At 52.2% G+C, this 26558-nt stretch overlaps 1 protein-coding gene across 2 annotated transcripts in view; it reads left to right on the top strand.

The window, feature by feature from the left end:
* Window positions 1-1194: 1194 nt before the first annotated feature.
* The window catches only part of DSP (desmoplakin), a 47475-nt gene continuing 22111 nt past the window's right edge, over window positions 1195-26558 (top strand). The window contains exons 1-8 of one of the 2 annotated variants that reach the window (XM_062184349.1): window positions 1195-1559; window positions 13749-13851; window positions 17518-17666; window positions 18719-18893; window positions 22341-22469; window positions 23501-23551; window positions 24530-24691; window positions 25475-25579. In XM_062184349.1, coding sequence (XP_062040333.1) covers window positions 1351-1559; window positions 13749-13851; window positions 17518-17666; window positions 18719-18893; window positions 22341-22469; window positions 23501-23551; window positions 24530-24691; window positions 25475-25579 — 1083 coding nt within the window. In that variant the 5' untranslated portion in view covers window positions 1195-1350. The remainder of the gene's footprint in view (window positions 1560-13748; window positions 13852-17517; window positions 17667-18718; window positions 18894-22340; window positions 22470-23500; window positions 23552-24529; window positions 24692-25474; window positions 25580-26558) is intronic. The other variant, XM_062184352.1, reaches the window with a different exon arrangement.

Here is a 26558-nt window from a genome sequence, read left to right on the forward strand (position 1 = left end):
CCTTTGTTAAGAATGGGGTGTTACCACCGGGAAATTTCTGATCTCCTGGTCTGTCTGGCTAGTTACCTCTGCCACCAGCGGTGGAAGAAGACAGGACGTTTTGTCCAAGATTGTGTTCAAAGGTCAAGGTGTCTTCATGCCAATGCAGTTCGATTTTTGTTTCTCAGTTCAGAAATATTTTAGAAATACATGGTATAAGAAGGCAAGTTGGCTGGCATTCTTTGAGCAAATGAGAAATACTTAAAGATCTTTACAGTTTTCCAAGTGACTGAAACAGCTGCTAATGGACAGAGTGGCCAGGTCTCCGGCCGATGGAGGCTTCAGCGTGGCTCACGCGCAGCTATTAAACGGGAGTGGCCCTGGAACGAGGCGCTGGAATGTCCTGGCTCCCACGTACTCCTCTGTGCCCCACAGGGTGTTATCTGTCCAGGGTTCTCAGGCCCCAGGAGGGCCTGGGCCGCCCAAAGGGGGCCCGGCCGGGAAGTGGGGAGAGCGCACCCAGCAGCCGCGCCAGACCCGCAAACCACCTTTTGCGGAATTCACAAACTAGGTCTGAAACCCTTACAATCTCCGGTTTAAAACGACCCTCCGTGTTGGAAGGAAAAGATAGAGCCGCGTACACTCTCAGACCATCCCAGGGAAGAGGGCTGCAGACTTGGGTGGTGTCCACATGTCAGAAATCAGACTTCAGCAAAATTTCCCGGATTACGGAAAAGTCCCAAACAAAACCCCTCCTGTGCTGCGCGTTCCCTTCCCCAGCCGGATTCCGTCCGGTCCAAGGATGAGCAAAAGCAAACGATGAATGAGCAATCGTGCGAGCGAGCGAGCGAGCGAGGGGCCGGCCCTTCCGTTCCGGAGTAGCCCACCCGACCCCGCCCTGGGGAGCGAGCAGCTCCTCCAAGGCCCGGCCCGGCTTTCGGGGTCGCGGGGCCCCGGGGCCCCCGCCCCTGTGCCGGCCTCGGCGGCGCCGCCCGGCAGCGGGCGCAGGCGGGGAGGGGCGGCCCGGGCGCGTCGCTGACCGCCGCGGGGGGCGGGGGCGGCGGCCGCACCCCGCCCTGGGAAGCAGGCGGCCAGGTGTGGCCTCGGCGCCGTGTGCCAGCGGGGAGGAGACTCGCGCCCCGGCCGACCAACACCAACACCCCGCCGCGACGCAGCTCCTCTGCGCCCTCGCCGCCCTGCGAGCCACAGCTCCCGCTCCTGTGCCGGCCCGGAGCGTCCTCGCCGCACTCCGAGCGCGCCCCGCAACGCCCCCGGCCCCGGCGGCCCGCCCTCCCGGGACCCCCAGCGCCATCTCGGAGCCCGCCCGGCGCATGCCTCGGCGCTGAGCCGCTCTCCCGAGCGCCCGCCGACATGAGCTGCAACGGAGGCTCCCACCCGCGGATCAACACGCTGGGCCGCATGACCCGCGCCGAGTCCGGCCCGGACCTGCGCTACGAGGTGACCTACGGCGGCGGCGGCGGCGGGGGTGGCGGCAGCGGCGGCGGCGGCGGCGGCGGGGGCCCGGGCCGGATGTACTACTCGCGGCGCTGCACGGTCGACCAGAACTCCGACGGCTACTGGTGGGTACCGGCCCGGGAGCCGGCCCCGGGCGGGCAGGTGCCGCGACGCCCCGCGCGGGCGCTCAGTTCCGCCCTCCTGCTTCCAGCCGGCCCGAGCCGGGGGCCGGCGTCTCCAGGTGCCCTGGGCCGGGCCCGGCGGGCAGGAGGGGCCCGCACTCGTGGAACCCCTTCCCTCGGACTGTGATCAGAAATAAAAAGCGTAAAAGAGCGAGAGGCGGCGGCCACGGGAGCCCGGAGCCGTCTGTGCGGGCGCACCCCGAATTCCTGGTCACCCCGACGGGCGGCGCCGGTGTGGGGGCCTCGGCCCGAGCTCACCTGCGGCCCCGCGCCCAGCCCTTTGTTTCTCGCTCTGCAAGAGCGACCCCGGGGCCTGGATGGCGCAGCGCCGGCTCGGGGTCCTCCCTCGGGTCTGGGTGGTGTGGGCTGGGGGGGCTACGGAGGGGAGCCCGGGCCCGGGCCCCCGGCGAGGGGTCGCGGGGCGCGCGGGGGCTCCGGAAGGCGCTCTCCGCCCCGTTCCCGCCCCGGCCTTCGCGCCCCGCGCCGGGCTTTGGGCCCGGAGGCTCGGAGCTGACCCGCAGGACGCGGACTCGGGGCTCCCAGGCCCGCGGCTGGGCCGGAGCCCCCGGAGCACCCCTGGGGCCGTTTGGATGGAGTTGCGGCTTGTTTTCCGCTCAGATTCGCTTGTTTATAACCGGATCGCATCGATCATTTATTCTGTTTCTCTGCGAAACAAATTGAACAGTTTTTGAACAAGGGACTCCTGGGGGTTTCCAGGGGACTTGTGCCAAGCAGTAGGAGGAATGGAAACTTGGCTTTTAAACTTGAAGTTTTTAACATATTTAAATCTGAGCCTTTTTCTTTTTTTTTTTCTCGCCGTCTTCCAGGATTTGGGAAGCACAACCTTTAGGTGTGGATTACACACACATGTTTAGTGCTTCATAAACTGCTAGCCTCGACTTCCTCTCTAAGTTGACAGGAGTCGGTTCAATGAGCTGAGTATCAGTGCGTGCCCCGGCTCGGGCTTGCACAGAGATACGAGGCTCACGATGGCTCGTTGCAACGTGTCTAGGGGGAGGCTGTCTGCCCTCGTGTGGAGTTTCTTGGGCTCTGGTTTTCCACCGTAAAGTCTGTTTATAAAACTGTCAAGTGCTACATTCCCCTGGGCAGGGAAAAGACCCCAGGGGAAAATTTCCCTACTTGGAGGATGCCCCCCCTCCCCCATCAATGCGGGTGTGGACAGCAGCGGGGTGTCCGGCCGGGCGGCCTGAGTGGTGGTCATACCTGTCCGGAGCCCAGCCTGTGCGGCCCGGAGGGGTGTAGCTGCCTCCCTCACAGCCCGCGAACGCTGACTCTGCAGGCGCTGGGCTGCACCGCCTGTTTTTCTGGTTAAGTCAGAGTTTGGTGCGCAGGGGGCCTTTGGCTCTGGCGGGCGCCGCCTCCTGGCCCCTCCCACCCAGGGAGCCCTGCTGCCTGACCCTCAGTAGTAACAACGTCACAGGAGCTCTTTCTGAGCAGAAGTTTCCTAAGGAAAGGTGTTTGCTGGTTTGTTTTTGTTGTTTTTTTTTTTAAGCACAAAAATAAAAAAAAACCTGCTGGTTGGATTTCAAAAACGGGCGCTTTGTGGGCTCAATGATTAAGCTTGTCCTTAAATCAGCTAGATGGCGTGTAGGCACTCGGATGTCACTGCCCCGCGTAGTGACTGGATAACATTCCTGTTGTCTGTCCTTCCGCAGGCACTTTGAGGGCGTTATCGGGTCTCATGTGTGCGGTAATTCGCACCCCTCCCCCTCCCCCCATCTGGCCTTTGTATCTTTTATTTTTTTAAGGTTGGATGGAGTCTGCAGCTATGTAATTTAACAACTTCGGTTTCATATTTGTTAATTGGCCAATGGTACACGCGCGATAATATCCATGGTTTTTGAAGATGTAAACTTGGGGTTGTGCTTGTGTGGAGCACTGTATTGAGGTTGTTTTGAATTACAGCAGAATCGTTGTAGTCTTGTTCCTGTAGCTACAATTCTAATTTATGATGAACTTTGTTACCAAAGTGTCGAAGCCTGGCGGTTAGATCTTTCACGGACGACTGTGGATTTTGCAGGATTAGAAGCCGAGCGAAGTCACTAAGCTGCAGAAGTATGGGGCTGTAACGTTCCTGCTGGCTTTTCTCCAGAGCTCAGAATTGCAGAACAGAACACTAGTCGATGCCCTTTTTAAATAAGTTTGTTACTTTTCATAATTGCAGTGTATTTGGGAGAAAGGACACAGAGCCTGCACAAACACCACACTAAGATGTGCCCAAGACCCCAGGGTCCACTCCCTGCTCGGCTGGCCCGAGAACCCAGGGCCCCTCCCCTTGTCCTCCCTGGGCCTTCCCAGCTGGGCTTTGAGACTGGACAGGCCTGTGATGCCGCAATACCCCCAGCATCTCGAATTCCACGTATTCATTCTGCAGGTCGGTGCTGGGCACCTGCTGCACGCATTGCGTGAGTCAAGGGGGATGAAAGAGACTTTCAAGTAGTCTTTCAAGGAAGATGGGTACCCAAGGTCCAGACTGGGCAAGGGACAGGAGCGGCGGGGTCTGCCCTCAGGAGGAGCCCAGAGAACACCTGTCAGGGAGCACTGTCAGGCTTTCAAAAGGAAATTTGGCTTTGCTGGGTGTCAGTGGGTGAAGAGGGGTGGGCAGAGAGCAGCCCCAGGGCAGGGGTGAGAGTGTGAGAGAGGTCTGAGGAGCACGGAGCAGGCTCCTTTCTGGGTGTTCACTGTGCGTGGGGAGGCAGCAGGAGGCAAAGGGGCAGGAGCAGGAGCCTTTTGGGCCAGAGAGTAGGAGACCTTGAATGCCACGAAGGAGATAGGGCGAGGCAGAGGGGAGCCAGCCCGTTGAAGGCGTGGGCTATGCCAGGTGGTGTGGATGGGAGGGACTGTGGGAAGCCCTTGCACCCTAACCCTAGGTGCTGGAGCGTGGGAAAGCAGGCGCACCCAGGCGGAGTGACAGCTTCAGCTGGGACGTGGCGTGGAGGCGAGGGAGAGTCTGAGCAAACAGGCTCCGCGCTTGGTGACTCAGAGAATGGATGCTCTAAATACTTTTTCTGGGATGTGATTGCAAAGTTAAGCTTCGGGTTAGCGTAATGTGTGGCAGGTAGCCCTGATGTGCTTATGAAATTTGGTTATTTCATAGATTTTTATAAAAATACCAGATCTGTGGTCAGTAGTGGTTACCATTACCCGGCAAACAAGCGCCAGTGCTGGGCCAGGGGTGCTACGTACATTAGCTCACATCTCACGGTAAACTTAACCAGTTTACAGAGGGCAGAGTGAGGCTAGGGTCTTCACACAGGGTCCAGGTGAGTGGCTGAGCTGGATTTGAATCCAGGATGCCACAGGACCCAAGAAAAAAGATCAAATCTTTGTCATTAGGATTCATCTTTTCTACTTGTAAACTTTGCACTTAACCTGAGTTTCTGTTTCTTTTTTCTTTTACGATTTATTTATTTATTTGAAAGAGTTACAGGGAGAGGAAAGACAGAGAGGGAGAGGTCTTCCATTGTCTTCCATTGTCACTCCCCAAGTGGCTGCAGTGGCCAGGATAGGCCAGGCTGAAGCCAGGAGCCAGGAGCTTCCTCTGGGTCTCCCACGTGGGTGCAGGGGCCCAAGCACTTGGGCCATCTTCTGCTGCTTTCCCAGGTGCATTAGCAGGGAACTGGTTCTGAAGTGGAGCCGCTGGGACTTGAACTGGCGCCCATATAGGTTGCTGGCACTGCAGGCCGTGGCTTTACCTGGCCGAGCCACAGCACCGACCCCTCTGTTTCTTTTTAATCTGTGTGTTCCTGGGAAACAATTATCTCATAACCATTATATTCTCTTATTAATACTGTTGTAGGATTTTCATCTGTTTAGGAGAAAAAAAGGACAATAGGATTCTGTATTAAGCTGACTAATTGTTGGTTAGATCCACTGAATGAGACAAAAGAGCTTTCAACAATATTTTTTTTCTCTAAACACAGACATAATTTCATTGTTGTTCAGGTGATTAGTGTCTTGGGAAGGAAGAAACTGCTGATGTCCCTAGTGCTTCAGTGCTGACTTGTTAGGGTGGAGCAAAGGAGTGGGTGTGACGGAGGGAGTCTCACTTGACTCTTAGCTAACCAGTCTTTCTGGATGTGGAGGTTCTAGAAGGTTCTAGAAGGAGCATTTCAGCCTGGGGGCCTTGGTGCTCCAAGTTCAGAGCATTGCCACCCCCCCCCCCCCCCCAGCTGAGCTGGCCCAGTCCAAGAGGCTGGTCCTGCCTCTTGCAAAGGGTTGAAGCTGTGGTCCCACAGACCCCAAGGCTCAAGCGGCCAGCCATTCCTTCAAAGAGATGGCCCATAAAATGCTACTGTCCACCAGAGGCATCTTGGGCTGGAAGGGACAAAGTCTTTCAAAGACCTCATGAATGTCAAATCCACGTTTTGTGACAATGAAGACACTTTAATGAGATGAGGCTGCAAACAGATCTAAGGGTTTGCTTGGAATTAAAAATTTTGACACAGACAGGACACCCCTTGCTACATTTGGCACCTGAGGGTGGGGCAGTGGGAGGAGTTGGCTTTTTGACAGACAACTAGACAACTTGTCTGATTTTTTTTTTTTTAGGCTTCAGTCAAATAAATGCAAGTTTTTGCATAGGGAAGTAATTCAAAGTAGAAATTCCATTTTGGCATTGCATTTGTAAGGATCAGGTGTTCAAATGTTATTGCCACTTCATAAAAGATCTTTCTGTGAGTTTTCTAACCCCTTCTATACATTTCTTTCATGCTGTTAAAATGTGCCATTCTCTGAATTGTCTCAAACGGTTACCGATGGGTCTTGAAAATGCCTCGCGCTGAACACCCAATTCATTTCTTTCTTGTCTTTCTTTGCCCTGCTCACCCCAGGCCCAGTTTGCTGCAGGATGTCCTTCAAATGATGGACTGGGGCAAAGGCAAAAATCACAAAAATGACATTACAGAACCATGTCGTAACAACAGCAGGAGCCGCCCCCCACCCCGCAGTGGGAGCTCGTGATGTGGGGAGCTGGCTTCTGCCACCCGGAGGTGGGCGTTCCTACCTGTGGCAGGTGCAGAACCACCGGGCACCATGAGCGGAGGTCATGCTAATGTGCTCCCGGTGTCAGACTGTGCCACTGGAGGGGACAGAGCCGAGAGGGCATAGACTGCCCCACTTTGGAGTCTTGAAGTTCACAGTACACGAACTGGCAAACCCGGGGTGTAAAAACGGAGAGACAGGTACCCCGAAAGGAAGCAGCAGGTTCATGAGGTTCCGCAGCTCCTGGCTGCCCTCTTCCCACACTCTGTAAGAAGAGACGCCCCTTTTTGCTTGTAGTTGGGGTGGCACTGGGAGAGCTAACTGCACCCCCTGACCGAGCTCTGGGAATCAGGGGAGTGATTGGTAATGTCCTCAGCCAGTCTTCTGTCCTTCCTCTGCCTCTCCAAGCCAAACACACAGGCACTCAGTACTTCTGTGTGCAGACCCAGCGTCCCCAGGTGTGGAGGAGTGCAGGATGACTAAGGTGTGGGACTTTGCTCCCCAGGAGCCGCGTTGCCAGGTGTGTAAACAGCCAGAGCAGAAGTGGGGGCGGAGGCGGAGGTGGTGTCTGGTGGGGCAGGTGGCGCCGCAGCGGACTGGTAGGGGCTTTAGTGGGACTGGTGGGGCTTTAGTGGGACTGGTAGGCGTTTAGTGGGACTGGTAGGGGTTTACTGGGTCTGCAAGGAATGGTATTGTCCTGAAAAGTAGAAGGAAAGACATTTTTTCTTTTCACGTAAGAGCCTTTGAAGAAGTTAAAACATTAAAACTTTATGTGGGAAGCACCTTGAACGTTATAAAGAGCTAAGCAAATAGGCCTTCGGGTCCATAGCAGTGCATTGTATAATTAGCATAACATCTGATACAGAGTTATCAGTGTGTCCTGGCCCTTATCCCACGAACCCTAATACAAAGAGAGAGACGTAGGACCCCCGTTGTGGCACACAACCCTGTGTTGGTTGAACCAGCAGAAGAAAGAGGAGAGGGAAAGAAGGAAGGAAGGAGGGAGGGAGGGAGGGAGGGAGGAAGGAAGGAGGGAGGGAGGGAGGGGCCCAGTGGGAAGAAAGTATATCCAAGTGTCTGATGAACAGGGCATGTTTCCATAAAATTACTTTCCGAATACAAAGGTAACTTTTAAAAGTATTACTTTGTAAGGCATGCCTCTTCAGAACATTTGTCCTGTAGTTTTTCCTGCATGTTCTCGGTAGTGGTTGTTAGACTACTCCCTCCCTCGAGACAGCTAATCCTGGAGTCTTACTTTCTGTGTTACTCACAGGTAGGCACGACCTGTCCCGGGAGGGAGATCCAGGACGTGTTTTCCTTTCAGCACAGCCCAGGAAGGGATCTTTATGCAAACATTCGGAACCATTATTTGTTTAAACAAGTTTCAGAATGAACCTTGAAAAAAAAATGTTTGTGCAGGCAGGTTCTTTGCAATTTGAATCATTGGTCTGGTGAGTCTGAAGATAAAACAGTTTGAGAAGAGTGAAACCTTTCAAGGATGATGCTTTGTCCAAAGTCAGCATTTACTTTTAGAAGTCGGTATTCTCTTGCTTGATTTGACCCAAGTGAAGTTTCTTATTCTTTAAAGCTTATGAGGTCGTCCTTCTTCCAAGCCACCGAAATGGAACTGAGCAGTTTAACCACCTTGAGCCTTGCTAGTTCTGTTCCTAACACAATTTTAAATCTCACCACCCTGAATAGATGTAGCATATTTGTACACATACAAATATGTAGGAATATTTCTGAGGTCAGAACTTTTTAAAAGTCCTTATTTGATTGCAAAATAAGTATATTCACTTCCAAATTATTTCTTCATGCCTGGTAGCATTTTGCATTTTCCCAAAGTGCACTGTGTGAATTGAAGAGGAAACTTAGTAGCCATTAACCAGGGCATAGACTTTCAGTCTATTTTCAGTGAGGAACTTTCAGAAAATAGGAGTTAGGATGAGTGAGCTGAGAAATTTTAGATGTCAATTAGCTCAATAGATGAACAATGGAGGTGTAAACATTTTCTGAGATTAAAAAAAAATCTAAAATTATATGGCTGATAACAAAACGTGATCTGACTCACAAAGTTTTCAGCTACACAGCACTTCTAAAACACGCGTATGCTTCGCTCCTGCTGCAGAACCTGTCTCTGCACGCCTGGCTGGTACGTGTGTCCTGTCACGCCGACCTGCGGGGCCAGAACCCTTTCCACCAGGGCCAGCCAGCTCTGTGTGGGCCGATCCGGCTGAGACAAACAGACTGAAGCAGCCAGGGCATTCTCTTGTCCCCAGCCACTGAACCCGGGTTGGCCCCAGGCTGTCCTTTTTGGTGGTCTGAGCCATTTGCAAGGTGTCCGTCTGGTTCCCTGTCTGGCCAAAGGGTGATCTTGGCACACCTCAGGTTGAAGTGGGGGTCTTTACAGCTGAGAGATAGAAGTGGGCCTTGCCCTCAGGGTCAAAGTCTTTACCTGTGTGCAGTGGTCTGCGCCTTATCCGTGGTTTCATGGGCTGAAATAGGAGTGGAAAATTCCAGCAATAAATGATGCGTGAGTTTAAATAACTTTTACTATAGTATATTGTTGTGATTGTTCTATTTTAGTATTGTTCATCTCTCTCTCTCTCTTTTTAAATTTGTATTAACTTATTTGTCGAGAGGAAGGAAGACACAGTTCTCAACCACAGGCTCATTCCCCAGATGCCCACAACGGCTGGGGCTGGGACGGGCTGATGCAGGCAGCTGGGAGCTCGATCCAGGTCTCCCCGAGGGGCAGTGACTCAGCCGTCTGAGCCGTCACTGCTGCCTCTCAGGCTGGGCAACAGCAGGGAGCTGGAATCAGGAGTGCAGCCGAGACTCGAACCCAAGCACTCAGATACGAATTGTGGGCATCTCAACTGTTACCCTGATGCCTGGGCTGAGTGTCTGTGCACTCCCACTGTGCACCTCTTGCCTCGTCTAACTTATCAATTAAACTTTATTGTAGGTCCCTATGTGTAGGAAAAAATGTAGTATATGCAGGGTTCAGGAACATCAGTTCCAGGCATCCCCTGGGGGCCCTGGAAAGGATCCCGCCTCGATACGAGGGGGACAAATGTATGAGATGAAATCTGGTTAATCCGTGAACCAGCGGATAGCAGACCTCTCTCTCCCCTTCTCTGTCTGTAACTCTGCCTCTCAAATAAATAAAATCTTTTTTAAAAATGCGTTATCAATAGCCTATGAAGTGGCTTACTGTTTTCAGAGTTTGGGTGCGTGTGGGTGAGGGGGAGTGGACGAGGTGCCTTGTCGTTACAGAAGTGCCGGCTGGTCCCTAGCAGAAGGAATGTCTTCTCCAACTAGGAAGAAGGAGTAACAAATAGAGACCACCCCGCCGTGTTTTAAGCTTACACAGAATCTCCTTACTCCCTTTTTATGGATGGAATTTATTCCTAAGTGCCGTGTAACTCTCTGGGAGTTGGGTACAAAGAAGCTGGTGTGTTTCACATTTTGTTGTCACATGGCTTTGGTCTCATAAACTCACTTTAACAAGTCTCGGGGTGGGTGTGGTGGTGCAGCAGGTTAGGCTACTACCTGTGATGCTGGCATCCATAGTGGAGGCTGGTTTGGGTCCTGGCTGCTCTGTTTCCCATCTAGCTCCCTGCTCATGCGCCTAGGAGGCAGCAGAGGATGGCTCAAATACCTAGGTCCTTACCTTCCATGTGAGAGACCCGGATGGAGTTCGGGGCTCCTGGCTTTGGCCTGGCCCGGCCCTGGCTGCTGTGGGCACTGGGGAGGCGAACCACTAGGTAAAAGATCTCTTTCTCCTCTGTCTCTGTAGGTTTGCCTTTGAAGTAGATGAAAGTCAATAAACATTTAGAAAAAAAAATTTGTATGCACACTTCATATATTAATTCACAAAAGACTTTCACCTCCCTGCCTCTTTTTTTTTATCCTTTCAAATACATTTTTATTGGGATACTGTCAGATTTACAGAAGAGTTGTCCTTACAATAGAAAGTGCCATCAGGTACCTGGGTTTCATTTCCAGTAATTGGCTTCTTGCCACCTTCGTGGGAGACCAACAGTGTCTTCCTGGCTCCCAGCTTCAGCTCCAACCCTGCTTCAGCTCCTGTGGGCATTTGGGAAGTGAACCAGCGTCTAGCTCTTTGCCTCTCAAATAAATAAATTAATTTAATATATATATATATTTTTTTTTTGACAGGCAGAGTGGACAGTGAGAGAGACAGAGAGAAAGGTCTTCCTTTTGCCGTTGGTTCACCCTCCAATGGCCGCCGCGGTAGGCGCGCTGTGGCCGGCGCACCACGCTGATCCGATGGCAGGAGCCAGGTGCTTCTCCTGGTCTCCCTTGGGGTGCAGGGCTCAAGCACTTGGGCCATCCTCCACTGCACTCCCTGGCCACAGCAGAGAGCTGGCCTGGAAGAGGGGCAACCGGGACAGGATCGGTGCCCCGACCGGGACTAGAACCCGGTGTGCGGGCGCCGCAAGGCGGAGGATTAGCCTAGTGAGCCGCGGCGCCGGCAATCTATATATATTAATACAGAGTTTGTATATGTCCCATCTGCCTCCACCCTGTGGCCCAGTTTCTGATGGTTTCTTGCATTGGCACACATCCTTCCATCACTTAAGAGGCTGACTTTCCATTGTGCTCAGAGCTGTCGCTTTCGTCCAGCCCCTGGGGACTGGCATTCTCTGTGGCAATCGTTCTGGGAAACAAGTTGTTGAACAGAAGTTGTAAGCATGTCACGGGAGAGGTGCCCCTGTCCCCTTCAAAAGGAAAACCAGTGTAAGGACACGGGACCTTCCGGATTTCCTTGTTGGCACTGGGTGCTCAACAAGCTTTCTACATGTTGTCATTTCTTCCTTTGTCTCTCTGGCCTCCTGTTTTATAACAGGTATATCCCGGGAAGATTCTGATGCTGCCCACTGGAATGTTGCACAAGTTAGGACAATAAATGGAGTCTCCGCAGTACGAGCTGTGCCCGATTGATTGCCGGTCTCGTTGCGAGTGGGAGAAAGAGGCCGGTGCACTGGCTGGGAGGCAGGGGCGTTGTCCTGGTTTTGATGGGTGCAGGCTCAGGTGCCCGTTGCCCAGGCCTGCCTGAAGGACTGGTGTCATTTCTGGGAGTGGTTCCTGGGGAGGGCTGGCCTCCCCTCCCACCGCCAGCCAGTGCCGACTTGTTGGGGAGCCTGGATTGCCGGGCTGGACTCCAGACAGGTGGTAGCCAAAGAAAAAAAAAAGTGCTTCCCTCGGGGAGATGATGCATAGTCAGGCACCAGTGGGAGAAGTTCCCACATTCTTGCGATCCCACCCTGTCCACGAATAATGCAGCCAGTGTTGCCAGTGTTTCCTTTTCAACAGTGAAATCCTTTCTTTAACACACGCACGCACAGGAGAAAGTCCAGTTCGTCAGACGGCCACCAGACAGACAGAAACAAGCCCAGGCCGGCTGTGGGCGAGGGTTTGAGGTTTCTGCAGCCTCTCCTAGCGTATCTGTGAGACTTCACACACGTTGAGCACTGATCTGATAACCTTAACTCGTCTCGTAAGCTGTGCGATGGCATAATGTCTCTTGACAAAGGACATCCTAGGACTCTCTCAAGGCCTGAGGTGTGGTGCAGTAGGTTAAGCAGCCACTTGGGACACCAGTTTGAGTCCTGGCTGTTCCACTTCTGATCCAGCTTCCTGCTGATGTGCCTGGGAAGGCAGCAAAGGATGGCCTAAGTGCTTGGGTCCCTGCCACCCACTTGGGAAACCTGGATGGAGTTCCTGGCTCCTGGCTTCAGTCTGGTCCAGCCGTGGCTGGTGGGGCCATTTGGGATGGAAAATCTCTCCTCCCCTCTCTCTATACCCTCCATCCCCACCCCTTTCTGTCACTCTGTCATTCAAATAAATAAATAAATCTTAAAATTAAAAAAGGAATGTATTCTTAACCTCACCACCTTTTTAATCTTTAGACTCTGGACCGTCTATAACATCCTTCTTCAGCGCCACTGTACTTTTTTAAAAATTTTTTTATTTTTGTATGAAACGCAGAGTTACTGAGAGGCAGAGGCAGAGAAAGAGATCTTCCATCCCCTCGTTTACTCCTCAAATAGCTGCAATGGCCAGAGCTGGGCCGAGCTGAAGCCTCCAGGAGCCAGGAGCTTCTTCCGGGTCTCCCACGTGGGTGCAGGGGCCCAAGCACATGGGCTATTTCCGCTGCCTTCCCAGGCCATAGTGGAGAGCTGGATCGGAAGTGGAGCAGCCGGGACTAGAACCATGGCCAAACAGGATGTCAGCACTGCAGGTGGTTGCTTTACTGGCTAAGCCACAGCTTTTAAAGCTCCCACCACACATTTCCCAGGGAATAGCCCCATTAGAAATGTGCACTGAACGAGCCTCTTCTTGGGGCAAAACTAACCACCCGAGCACCTGAAATCAGAACCTGAAAGCCAGAGGGGCTTATTTTTGAATGAAAGATATTTCCATTTTCCATCACTGTCTCACTCTGATCGCTTCCTGTGGGTGAGTTTCATTGCCATTTCACAGAATGCTTTTGGAGACATTGCTTCTCCCTCCTCTTCCTGCGCCAGACTTGCCAGGGGAAGTCTCCCCGCTCAGTGTGTGGCCAGCACAGTGAGGCCCCCACAGAGGGGGCCTTGGCTGCCTGGACCCCTGTGGGGTGGGGGAGGGGCGCTGTCTCTGCTGATACCGGTTCTCACCAGAGTTGTGTTTTTTCTTTTTTCACAATGCAGAGGAATATTTCTGAATTGGGTTATGGATCAGGGTGGGAGCAGTGGGGGACATTATTGGGCCTGATTGGTGGATTTTGGGAACGTTCTGTGGATTAGAAAATGGTATGAGATCCACTTTACCGTCCCTGGTTTTGGTAATTGTGCTGCAGTTTCATGTGAAGGAGCGTCTTCAATCCTAGGAAACATGCTGTGATATTGGGGGTCAAAGGTCCTGATTATTCCTGAATAATGAAATCTACACACAGAGGGTGGCAGGGCACTCAGGACTGGGCAGTTGGGAATCTGGTGAAGAGTCAGCAGTATTTTTGTCCAGCTTTTTGCAACTTTTCTGAAAGTTTCAAATTATTTCAAAATGGAAATTTAAAAAAGAGCGATCTCATGCCTGGATTCTTTGTGTTTGCCTCCGCAGCCAAACCGGCACGATGTCCAGGCACCAGAACCAGAACACCATCCAGGAGCTCCTGCAGAACTGCTCGGACTGCTTGATGCGGGCGGAGCTCATCGTGCAGCCTGTAAGCTCGCTGTCTTGTTGCTTCCCCCAAAGCCCCCCCGCACACCCAGCCGGGTCCTGGGTTAGCCCCGAGCCCTGCTCCTCACCCAGACGTCAGCTGCTCAGCCCAGGCTGGCCCCTCCCCAGCCTGTACAGATGGTCTTTTCCAGAACAGGCTAGAAAGGGAGGTTGTCTTGGTCCGTTCTCTGTGGCTAATCACACAAGACCACAGACCGGATAACTTATAAAGGGAAGAGTTTGGTTTTGGCTTCATGATTCTGGTCCAAAGCCAAGAGCGTGTGTCTGGTGACGGCTGTGTGGCTGGTGGAAGTGGGGCCACTGGCGTTTATAGCAGACCCGTTCTCAAGATGACCGTCAACCCACTAATCACCTCTGCAAGGTCCCACCTCTGTGTCATAACGAGGATTACATTCCCACGTGAGTTTTGCAGCTGGACAGACTGTATTGAAACCCTGGCAGATGGGTATCTCCTTAGCCTAGGTGGAGTGTGTGTGCAGTGTTCACACACAGCAGGTGTTTGTACTGAAAGTGGCTGCCCTTTGGGAGTTGCAGACATTTATTGTTATAGATGTGACTTTGCTGTACTTTCTCTCCTAGAAATGCAATGTGACGTGTGTCCTTCACTGGCCTGGGATGGATTATCTTTGGATTATCTTGGTTGTTTTTGCAAGGGTGGTGGAGAGAAAAGAGAGAGAGAGAGATCTTACATCTGCTGGCTCACTCTCCTAATGGCCACAATGGCTGGTGCTGAGCCAGGCTGAAGTCAGGAGCCAGGAATTCCACTTGGTTCTCCCATTGGGGGTGCAGGGGCCCAAGCACTTGGGCCATCCTCTGCTGCTTTCCCAGGCCGTTAGCCGGGAGCTGGATCGGAGGTGGTGCAGCCGGGACTGGAACTGGTTGCTCATGGGGTGGTGGTGTCACAGGTGCTGGTGTTGCATGCCCCATCAATTTAATAAGATTTTTGGGGGGTGCTCAAGAAAAATGACTATATCGGGAAAGCAATTCTATTCGAGGAACATACAATAGTGTGGAACACTAAGCAGTTGAAAATTGAGGGAAAATGTTAACACTTTGTGGGGATCCTCATGATACTGCTTAAGATAACAGATACCTTTTTTTTTTTTTTTTGACAGGCAGAGTTAGACAGTGAGAGAGAGAGAGAGAGAGAGAGAGAGAGAGACAGAGAGAAAGGTCTTCCTTCGGTTGGTTCACCCCCCACATGGCCGCTACGGCCGGCGCTGTGCCGATCTGAAGCCAGGAGCCAGGTGTTTCTCCTGATCTCCCATGTGGGAGTCATGCAGGACTTGGGCCATCCTCCACTGCCTTCCTGGGTCACAGCAGAGAGCTGGCCTGGAAGAGGAGCAACCGGGACAGAATCCGGCGCCCCAACCGGGACTAGAACCTGGTGTGCTGGCACCGCAGGCAAAGGATTAGCCTAGTGAGCCACGGCGCTGGCCTATGATAACAGGTATCTTAAGGTCATTCAGTCAGGGTTAGAAAACACAGGTTCCATGATTTTTGCGGAGTAACTCTGTGTTTTAAAACATGGTAGAGGGACCGACGTTGTGACATAGCAGGTGAAGCCTCCGCCTGGGACCTGGCATCTCATATGGGCAGCAATGCGAATCCTGGCTGCTCCACTTCCGATCTGGTTACCTGCTAATGTGCCAGGGAATGCAGTGGATGATGGTCCAAGTCCTTGAACCCCTGCACCCACGTGGGAGACCCAGAAGAAGCTCCTGGCTCCTGGCTTCCAATCTGCCCAGCCTCGGTCGTTACAGACATTCGGGGAGTGAACCAGTTGATGGAAGATCTGTCTCTGTCTCTGTCTCTCTCTCTGTAACTGCCTTTCAAATAAATAAATAAATCTTTAAAAAAAAAAAAAAGCAAAACATGGTAGCATTCATGTTTGCTCTGAAATTGCTGAAGACAGACTAGGGACTGGTGGGGCTGTAGCCACCTTTCCTATTCCTTTCCTGGCATGTCTCAGTTCTAGCTAAGGAATTGAATTCTAGGTGCCCTGGTGCCAGCGTTCATGTCACGGTCACAAAGCACTTGTTAAATAGCCTGTATCTGAAACCGAGGTCTTCCCCACGCAAATTTATGGATTCTATTTGGAGAATATCTTAATGTTTTAAGTTCTTAATGGAACTACCCTTATGTCTGGTTCATTTTGTTCGAGTAAGTATAGACTTCACTTTAGTCCAGGTAAGAAGACATTTGGGGATCAGCGAAGTAGCAGAATCATAGTTCTGGTTGTCTCAATGCGTGGGTGTGGAGCGTGCTCCCCCAAATGCTCAGATGGGGCCTGCCTTGCTCCGCATAAGCCAAAGCAGGAGGCACCAATGGTTCAACACTGAACGCAGACATACCCAGCCCTGGCTACGCTTGTCGTGACCATAGTAGGTTTTACCTACAGTTCCGCAGATTTATAGGGAGTCTTACTCTGAGTGTATTTTTACCTGTGTGCACTGAAATACAATAAAAACACCTTAGGGGCACAGGAGCCATCTCCTGATGCTTCTGGGCACAGCCATGGTTTCCTTGTCCGGAGCTGAGGGAGAGGAGCGAAGGTAAAATTCTAGAGGAAGCATCAGTGACGCTGAGGCACTGCGACAGCTTCCTATTTTTTTTAAAGCTTTTAATTTTTAAATAATTATAAACTCACAAGAAGTTGCAAAAGTAGTGTAGAATGGTCTTGGGTGCCTGCCTTCCCCTATGGTGTCCTCTTACTTAAAGACACCGGGTGGCCCAATGCAGTTAACCACACAAAGGCTTGCTCGCTCACTCGCTCTCTCTCTCTCTCTTCCTTTTTCTTTTCTTTTTTTTTTTTTTTTACACAGATTTATGTATTTATTTGGAAGTCAGAGTTACAGAGAGAGATCTTCAGTCTGCCAGTTCACTCCTCGGATGTCCTCAAAGCCAGGAGCCAGGGGCTACATCCAGGTCTCCCACATGGATGGCAGGGCCCAAACACTTAGACCATCTTCCACTTCTTTTCTGAGGTTCCTTAGCAGGGAGGTGGACTGGAAGTGGAGCAGCCAGGACATAAACCAGCCCTTCCCTTTTTAAAAAAAGATTTGTTTGAAAGGCAGAGTTACAGAGATGGAGGGAGGGAGGGAGAGAGAGATCTTCCATCTGCTGGTTCACTCCCCAAATGACCAAATTGGTCAGGACTAGGCCAGGCCAAACCAGGAGCCAGGAGCATTTTCCATGTCTCCCACATGGGTGCAGGGACCCAAGCACTTGGGCCATCTTCTACTGCTTTCCCAGGCACATTAGCAAGGAGGTGGATCGGAAGTGGAGCAGCCAGGACTCAAAATTGGCACCCAGATGGGATGCCAGTGTTGCAGGCAGCAGCTTTACCTGCTATGCCACAGTGCCAACCCCAGATGCTTTCTTTTTAAGAACTGCAAAGTTATGTTTCCCTCAAATGCAGAGAAGCTCAGTTTGTGTGTGCTGGGCCCTACGTGGTAAAATAGTGTGGTGTTCTTAGCGCAGTGAGATTCCCGTTGGATGAGGGATGTTTGCGTTAAGTGAACGGCTGCCATGTAACATATGGGAGCACGGCGAAGCTTAGCATCCTGTGCACATGCTTCCAGCAGCACACACGGACGTTTTCTTCCCAGGGTAGTGTGTGCTCCTTCATGTGCATTCTTTCTTCCAGGAGCTGAAATACGGAGATGGAATCCAGCTGGCTCGGAGTAGAGAACTCGATGAGTGCTTTGCCCAGGCCAACGATCAGATGGAGATCACCGACAGCTTGATCCGAGAGATGCGGCAGATGGGCCAGCCCTGTGACGCTTACCAGAAAAGGTACCGCCCACCGAGAGGGGGTGCCACGCACCTGCCGGTAGAGAGTCCCAGGAGCCAGGTCCGCCATTGGAGGACACCCAGTGCTCCCTGGGAAGGGCTCCGGGACTCGGTATCGCCCAGCCTTGGGTCTCTCCTACAGATGGACCCTTCTCACTGTCTTCAGACTCCAAAGCTGCCGTGCAAAGTATTAAACAGACCCACCCAAGAGAGAGGCACCTTTCAGAGAGTCCAGTTGCCATTTTTTTTTAAAGTCTTATTTATTTATTTGAAAGAATTACAGAGAGAGGGCGAGACAGAGATCTTCTATCCACTGGTTCATTCCTCAGATGGCCAAGCTGGAGCAAGCTGGAGCCAGGAGCCAGGAGCTTCATCCGGGTCTCCCACATGGGTGCAGGAGCCCAAGCACTTAGGCCATCTCCTGCTGCTTTTCCCAAGCAATTAACAGGGAGCTCGACTGGGAGTGGAGTAGCTGGGACACGAACTGGCGCCCACTTGGATGCTGGTGCTGCAGGTGGTGGCTTTACCCGCTACATCACAGCGCCGGCCCCGTCTAGTTCTGATTTTGCAGTTCATCTTGGAATCCCTCTAACCGAGAGCGTTGCACAGCCCTTTGGCACAGCATCTGACTTTGTAAGTCCAGTGTCAAGTTGAGCTTAATTTAATAAACCCAAAAGTGAGACTGCTAGGGCTGGACACAAAGACTGGAAAGCAGAACTGTGTAGTCTGAATTTTTTTCTCAGGCCACCCAGGGTCCTGGGGCCTTAGGAAAATCCCCAGCACAAAACTCCGGAGAAAGCAAAAGGCGCCACTGGGTTAAGCAGAGGTGATTCAACATCCCGTGATATTTCAGGATTTGAAGAGCCGCCTACGGTTGAATTTTTTTTGTATGTGATCAAGATTCACATCGTGGAGTGAAGGGGAAAAAAAACGCCTCCAACGATAACATTAGTGACCTGCATGTTGACCCAGGGGAGACTCGGGAGAGGGTGGCTTGGCCCGGGTTCCCTGGGTTGCCTTCTGCAGCGCTGTAACCATCCCCCTCTTCCTCCCAGGCTGCTGCAGCTCCAGGAGCAAATGCGAGCCCTTTACAAAGCCATCAGCGTCCCCCGAGTCCGCAGGGCCAGCTCCAAGGGCGGCGGAGGATACACTTGTCAGAGCGGCTCCGGGTGGGATGAGTTCACCAAGCGCCTCACCAGCGAGTGTCTGGGGTGGATGCGGCAGCAGAGGGTAAGTGGCCACCACGGGGCGGGTGCTGGTGCTCAGTCGCCCCGAGCCTGCGTCGTTCGGGTGTACAGAGCGAGACGGGTCAGCCCCACGGTTCTCTTTGCCAAGAGTGTTCTGGCCTGCAGTTGGTTTTTTGGAATTTTCCGCCTATACGTTTTTAAAAAAAAGGATTTTATTAATTTATTTGAAAGGCACAGTTAGAGAGAGAGGACTTCCATACGCTGATTCTGGGGCTGGGCCAGGTTAAAACCAGGACTATTTAACTCTATCAAGATCTCGTACACGGGTGGCAGGGGCCCAGGTACTTGGACCATCTTCTGCTGCCTTCTCGGGGCATTAGCAGGGAGCTGGAGCAGAAGCAGAGCAGCTGGGACTTGAACCGCTTTTCCAGGTAGGATGCCAGCGTAGCAGGCAGCGGCTTAACCCACAGTGCCTCTGCAGTGTGAAGGTGGTCTCCTACTCTGAAGTCAGGCAGCTTTTTTTTTTTCTGTGCATCTTAGCGAATCAGCCTCCTTGCTTTGTAGTCTTACTTTATCACACAGGTAATAATGAACAGGTGTAATGTAATTAGTAGGTTTTGAATATCCAGCTCTCACTATTCATCACCAGATCTGCTGTGGGAGTGTCTGTGCTAACTAACGTCACTGTCCTGCAGGGGTACCTGACCTCACCCGTGTTACTGACATACACAGTGTTACTATACTATAAAAATACCTGTCAGGATTACGGGTTACCGATACGGATCGGTATTTTTGAAACACACACACACAGACACACACACACAGAGCGGTGGTTTGTTTAAAATGTTATCAAATTGGAGGAGCTGGAAGCAAGGACTGGATATTCTGGTTTGGGCTCCCTGGTCGGCGGCTTCCCTGATACTTTGAACAGTCCTTCCTCTCGTTGTGCAACCGTCACGTCCCTGGTGTGGGAGGGAAGTGAGGGAAGTGAAATAATGGCAGCCGAAGTCTGTGCGGATCCTCTCTCTGGAACTGGGGTTTCTAAACGGAGTATTTCCAATGCTAATTATTGTGCGGGGTCACGTAGTAATTACGCGCTGTAATGAACAGGTGGCGAGAGACGTATGTCCTAATCGGGCAGATAGGAATTTTATAATGAAAACCTGCTAGTGCACACCCCCTCAGAGGAGGTGGGTGTGTGAGAGCAGAGATCATTGGTTACAGGATGTGGCTGTACAGGCACTCACTTTGTGGGACCAGCCAGCAGTGGTTCCGACAACTGTCAGTCACTTTAAAATGTGTGTGTTCTTCCTTAGGTGGTCAGGGCTTTGGGACTAAATATTCGTTCACTGAGTTAGCTTTTTCGCACATTCATAAAGACTGTGGTGGCCGAAATCTTGTGCAAAATCAGTGCAAAAGGCAAACCATCTGTTTTCAAATGCCCTCGAATCCTTGAACACACATTTCCTGTGGGTTTTGTGGGCTTTGGTTCCATGCCAGAAACTGAGCGTTCAAAAACTGACACTCCTTAGTCCTGACAGTGAATATTATTGAAGAAAGACACATGCATCCAAATGCCCGATAGCCACACAGATCCGTGTGTGATTGAAGGCTGCGGGAGGGCACGGTCCAGTCTTGCCTGGTTAGCAGTGGGGGAGAGGGTGGTGCCCCAGCCCCTGGAGAGTGGAGAGGTCAAAGGGAGGCTTGGGTTGTTGGGGCTTGAATGACTTCAGCGGGGTTCACGATGGGAGGTGGAACAGCCTTTGAGCCCAATCAGCCGTGAAACCGATCCGCTGATTTCTTCGTAGGACAACCCACCGTGTGTCACTCGCTGGATTCATGCCAGGTGTAGCTTTGTGAGACCATCAGCGTTCTTAAATTTCACGTGGACTCGGCTGTATGCCGTTTTCTGCCAGAGATCACGGAGAGGGGGCAGACAGGCAGGCCGGCCACCCGATCACTTGCTGCTGGCCGCTGTGACGTGCTCTGTGGCGCGTGTCCTCTTTCCCCTTCTGCCCTCTTGCATAGCCTGCAAGAGGAGACCCGGCTGCAGGGCCGGCTGATAAGAGAGGCCCTTCCCCGGCGCACGGTCAGGAGGCACACACGCATCTCCCGTGCCAGGGTTTTTGTTTTGTTTTCCTGATCCCTGCTTCTGCTGATGGACGGGTCAGATACCGCACACCTGGCCGGTAACGAGCCGCGTGAGCAGCAGCCTGGCCCCCTCGCCGACTTCCTGCTGCCTGCACCCGGCTCTTTCGGTTTTAAAGCCCAGTTGCAGGAAAGCAGGTCAGAGTCCTGGGTAACCTCCAGTTAGCTGACCCTGACATGGCTGCCGTGGCTGAAGCTTTGCCAAGGCCACGAGAACATGGATGTGGCTTAGAACAATGTGTGTTGTGTTGGCAGCCCGAGCCCGGGCTGTCTGATGAGGTCATGGACTTGCTCCAGTGTGCGGCCTGTGAATTCCTGCCATGTGGCATCCTTAAATTTAGACCCAGACAATAAATCTGGCCATTTAATTTTTAAAAACTAACATGAATCCACAGCCTTCATGTCGCTGACTTTAATTCAGATTAAGACCTCGAATCTGGTTGGTAATGTCCCTTTGAAATGGACCATGGGGAGTTTTGCCTTCTGAGAGGCAGTGGGAGATGCTGGATTCTTTTTTTTTTTTTGACAGGCAGAGTGGATAGTGAGAGAGAGAGACAGAGAGAAAGGTCTTCCTTTTTGCCGTTGGTTCACCCTCCAATGGCCGCTGCGGCTGGCGCATCTCGCTGATCCGAAGCCAGGAGCCAGGTGCTTCTCCTGGTCTCCCATGGGGTGCAGGGCCCAAGGACTTGGGCCATCCTCCACTGCCTTCCCGGGCCACAGCAGAGAGCTGGCCTGGAAGAGGGGCAACCAGGACAGAATCTGGCGCCCCGACCGGGACTAGAACCCAGTGTGCCAGCGCTGCAAGGCGGAGGATTAGCCTGTTAAGCCACAGCACTGGCCAAGATGCTGGATTCTTAGAGCCAGCAATTACTTTTATCGAAACAATTTAAAGGATAAATAGCTTGGGAGGCAGTGCATGATTGCATTGTGTCAGTGATCCTTGACAAACATGTAAAAATGACTTAGAAATGTCTCGTTATTACATTATACGTGCACAGGCATGCTAAAAAGTCTCCACAGGCACACTTGCGTGTGTACATTTAGGTGTCTTTTTTGAATTCATGATCTTGGATTCAAGGATCCCATTTCTGAATTTCCTACTCGGCTCTTTTGGGCCGAGGTTAAACAAGGGACGTATTTAGCAATCCCCATGAACTGCCTGGGGATCTTGAACCTTTAAAAAATACTTTGGCTTCCAGCATACTGCATATTTACATCCTTCCTTTTATCCGGGACAGCTCTGGGTGTCTCTTGGTACTCTGAGCCCTGATGCTGTAGGGAAGTGAATCAGACGCCAAGGAGCAGGATCAAAGGGCACCTCTCTCTCTCTCTCCCTTTGCAGGCGGAGATGGACATGGTGGCCTGGGGCGTGGACCTGGCCTCAGTGGAGCAGCACATCAACAGCCACAGGAGCATCCACAATGCCATCGGGGACTACCGCTGGCAGCTGGACAAGATCAAGGCCGACCTGGTAACTTTGCAGCGTTTCCTCGTGGGGTCCCCAGACAGTGTAGCAAAGCGTTGTAGAATTCTCTGGGTCAGGCGATTCTGCCTGAAGCATTGGGGGCTTAGTTCTTTCCCAAGAAACTGGAAGCTTCTTAGGATCCCATTTTATAAGAGGGGAAGTGGAATCCCATAGACCTACCAGAGATGGTGTTGACCCCAGGAGGAGTAGTACAAACGCCCATTTGTCAGCACTTTGTAAGTCAGTGCTTGGTGGGGTAGTCGTCTGTTTCTACAAATAGAGCATCTCTTCCCATAGCGAAAAAAAAAAAAAATGCAGCCACCGTATAGTTTGTGTCTAAAACAGACTTCTGTCGAAAGAAATCCCGTCTCATCCTGTCCCCCCACTCTCCTGCGCTGAAAAAAAAAGTGAGACCTGGAGCTGGGTTGAGATTACAGGCTGTGCTGTGAAGTTCTTGGGAAAGCAGCGCGAAAGCATGTTTGTTTGGGGCAGATGTTTTGAGATCTGTTTGCCTCGTCTGCGTCTTCTGGAAGACTCTTTGCAGACATGAATTTCAAAAATGCTTTGGCACCAGAATAAATGTATTATAAAGTAATTGCATTTCCATGGGCTTTTTGAAGTTCCCTTGGGTTAGTCTCCCAGTTACTTTGCTGTTAAAGCTACTCTCATTTCTTCTTCCATACATATATATAACCTTACTCCTGTCCACCTAGTATCTGACCAACATTCTCCCTCCTTTCCCAAAGATCAAGGAACCCTGACTTGTATTTTTTAAACTTGTGAAAACATTTATCACAAGTGAGTCTTTAGGCGTCTGTGACCAGGACTGTACTGGCACTCCCAGGTCATTGAGGCTTTGCCTTCTGGCCACTGGGGAGCAGGGCCCTGTGTGTAATAAAATAGTTCACAGAGCCAACCCTTGTTTGTACGGGAGGATCAGAGGCCAGCGTCTGTCAGAGGGGGCTGTAGCAAGGCCGCGTCTAAACCACAGAGGCACGGCGTGGATAAACACCTTCCTGCTTTTTGTCATCTTCCAGCGTGAGAAGTCTGCCATCTACCAGTTGGAGGAGGAATATGAAAACCTGCTGGTGAGCCCCTTCTTTCTCAGCCTCACGTAGTGTCTGCCAGGGTCGACCCAGTTCAGTCCCGTATGTGCCGAGCACCTGCTGGGGGTCACCGCCGGGACACTGGCGGGACACACACTTCCCTGCTCACAGATGAATTTTAGTTTCTTATTGCTGAAGACAGCACCCAGCTCTGTTGTTTTCCAGTGAAGTGTCCTAGAAAGGACACAGTCAAAGCGTGTGAATTGCATTCTTTTGAGGAAGTAGCAGCAAAAAAATAAAACCCTAAAACCATCATTTTCCTGAGATAAGTCGCCAGGCCATCCGCCGTCACTGTCTTACGCAGACGTCTGTCAGTTACTTATTCCCCAGACGCAGTCGTGTGTGTCTCTTAACGACAGGTGTATGTGCTCAGGAACGGGGTGTGGGGCAGTTTCTTGTTTGCGTAGGTTGCCCTTAGACACACTAAGGTGGCTACCGTGTCGCCAGGCAGTAAACTCCTAAGGGCCCGCCGCAGTGTAGTCCCCGGTTGGCAGAAATGCTGCTTCCTTACGTGCTGTGTGACTGCTTCCGATTGTGTCACCTTTATCCTCACTTTTTCAATACTTCCTTGTTGGCGGTGATGCTGTTGAAATGCCGCGGCTACTGGTGACACAGCAGTTTGCCTATGGAGGCCGGGTGTGACTGGTGCCTGATAGCATCTCGAGTTTTAGGAGGGGAGCAGATGGTAGAAGCTTAAGAGCCCATTTCCCCCTGCATAGTCTAAATCTAAAGATTGAACCTCAACGCAAGTTTCTGAATGCAGACCTTTTGGGGTCAGGACTTGGACTGGACCTGAGGTTGCCGTCTTGTTCGTCCCAAATGGGGCGGTCTCTTTCCCACCCCGGGCGGGGCGGTCCGTGAACGTGCGTGGTTAATGGTACGCGTTCTGGCGGCTGTTTGGTGAGGGCGCCGCTCCCTGCTGGGTGCCGTTCTAACGCTGCCTTTGGATTTGCCGTGCAGAAAGCGTCCTTCGAGAGGATGGACCACCTGCGGCAGTTGCAGGGCATCATCCAGGCCACGTCCCGCGAGATCATGTGGATCAACGACTGCGAGGAGGAGGAGCTGCTCTACGACTGGAGCGACAAGAACACCAACATCGCGCAGAAGCAGGAGGCCTTCTCGGTACGCCCCTGCTTCCTGAAACCCCCTCTCTCCTGCCTGCAGCGCTGCTAGGATCGCAGAAGGCAGGGCTGGGTCATGTGAGATCAGAATTGGCTCCTTCAGACAGCCCGGGGTCTGCTCTGCAGCCTGCTGGAGTGAGGAACGGTACTCCCTGCAGCTGGGTTGCTCCTGCGCGCTCCTGGACAAGCCTTGTCGCCAGTCTGGTCCCAGCCCCATCGCATCCACCAGTCTGGTCCCAGCCCCATCGCATCCACCAGTCTGAGTCTGGTCCCAGCCCCATCACATCCACCAGTCTGAGCCTGGTCCCAGCCCTATCGCATCCACCAGTCTGGTCCTAGCCCCATCACATCCACCAGTCTGGTCCCAGCCCCATCGCCTCCACCAGTCTGGTCCCAGCCCCATCCCATCCGCCAGTCTGGTCCCAGCCCCATCGCATCCACCAGTCTGGTCCCAGCCCCATCGCATCCACCAGTCTGGTCCCAGCCCCATCGCATCCACCAGTCTGGTCCCAGCCCCATCACATCCACCAGTCTGAGTCTGGTCCCAGCCCCATCACATCCACCAGTCTGAGACTGGTTCCAGCCCCATCACATCCGATCCCAAGCTTCCTTCCCAGCCTTAAGAGTGCTCTGGTTCTTGAGGACAACTCCACATGGGTCTGTGGCGCTGCTCGTGTCCAAGCGCAGCCCCTGTTTGTCTTCCTGCCGCTGGTGTGGGCGGGATGGAGGCCTAGTAGTGGCTTCCTGTAAAGGGTTGTTTTTTTTTTTTTTCTTTCATTCACAGATACGCATGAGTCAGCTGGAAGTCAAAGAGAAAGAACTGAATAAGCTTAAACAGGAGAGCGACCAGCTTGTACTCAATCAGCACCCAGCTTCGGACAAAATTGAGGTGGGCTTCATGGAAAAGGGAACTTGCATCAAGTGTGGCCCTCTGGTTCAGGAGCGAGGGATGTTTTTCTTGCCAAGGGCCCTTTGGATAGTCGTAACATCACTCGTGGGCCATACACAGTTATCAACTTAAAAATTAGCCTGCTGTAGATTTATTGAATTTCGAGTCCCGCCTGCCATTCGCTTGGCCGGCAGGGCAGACCGAATGACTTTGCGAGCCTTGTGTGGTCTGCAGGCCCGCACGTTCCCACCCCTGCAGATAGCTGAATGAGTCTCCATCATAAACCTGCGCCAGCTTTTCCTTCTATTTTGCATCAATCCCCTGGCCCGGGGTTGGCAAATATTTTCTGGAAAACCCAGATAAGTCCACTCTGCCTGTCAAAAATAAAAAATAAATAAATAAATAAATAAATACTGGTTTTACTTATTGTGATGCGATGACTTGTGGGCCGTTTGGTCTCTGTCCCTGGGACTCGATTCTGCCCCTGTGTGGCGAAAGCAGCCCTAGACAGTCTGTAAATGAAGGAGCATGGCTTGTTCCAGTAAAGCTTTATTTACAAATACAGGCAGGGGGCCGGATGTGGCCGTTGGACTGCAGCAAGTTGGCCTCTGGCAGAGACTGTTGCCTGTGGGCTGTGCTCAAGGCCTATTTCAGCTGGTAGCACTGATGTGGCCATACTGGTTGGACTGAAGCTTCCATGTCAGTTGGTTAAGACGCACTGCCCTAGTTCCCCAAAGCCCTCTGCCTGGGAGATGCCTCCGATCTCCCCACGATCCCGGGACGGTCCAGGAGTAGCCCTTGCTGTAGAAGAGGGACCCTATCCTGGTGTCATCCCCCGGGGCCTGTTCTGATTGGTCAGTAGCTGCACCCTCCTCCTAATGGTATCAATTTCTGAAAACTGATTCGAAAATCTAACTTCTGCTAAGCCAAGCAGGTGGGAAGTTCTGTTGTCAGTTTTTAGAAAAAAGTTTGCTTGTCT

Source organism: Lepus europaeus, chromosome 3, assembly GCF_033115175.1.
Source record: "Lepus europaeus isolate LE1 chromosome 3, mLepTim1.pri, whole genome shotgun sequence".
Classification (NCBI taxonomy): Eukaryota; Metazoa; Chordata; class Mammalia; order Lagomorpha; family Leporidae; genus Lepus; species Lepus europaeus.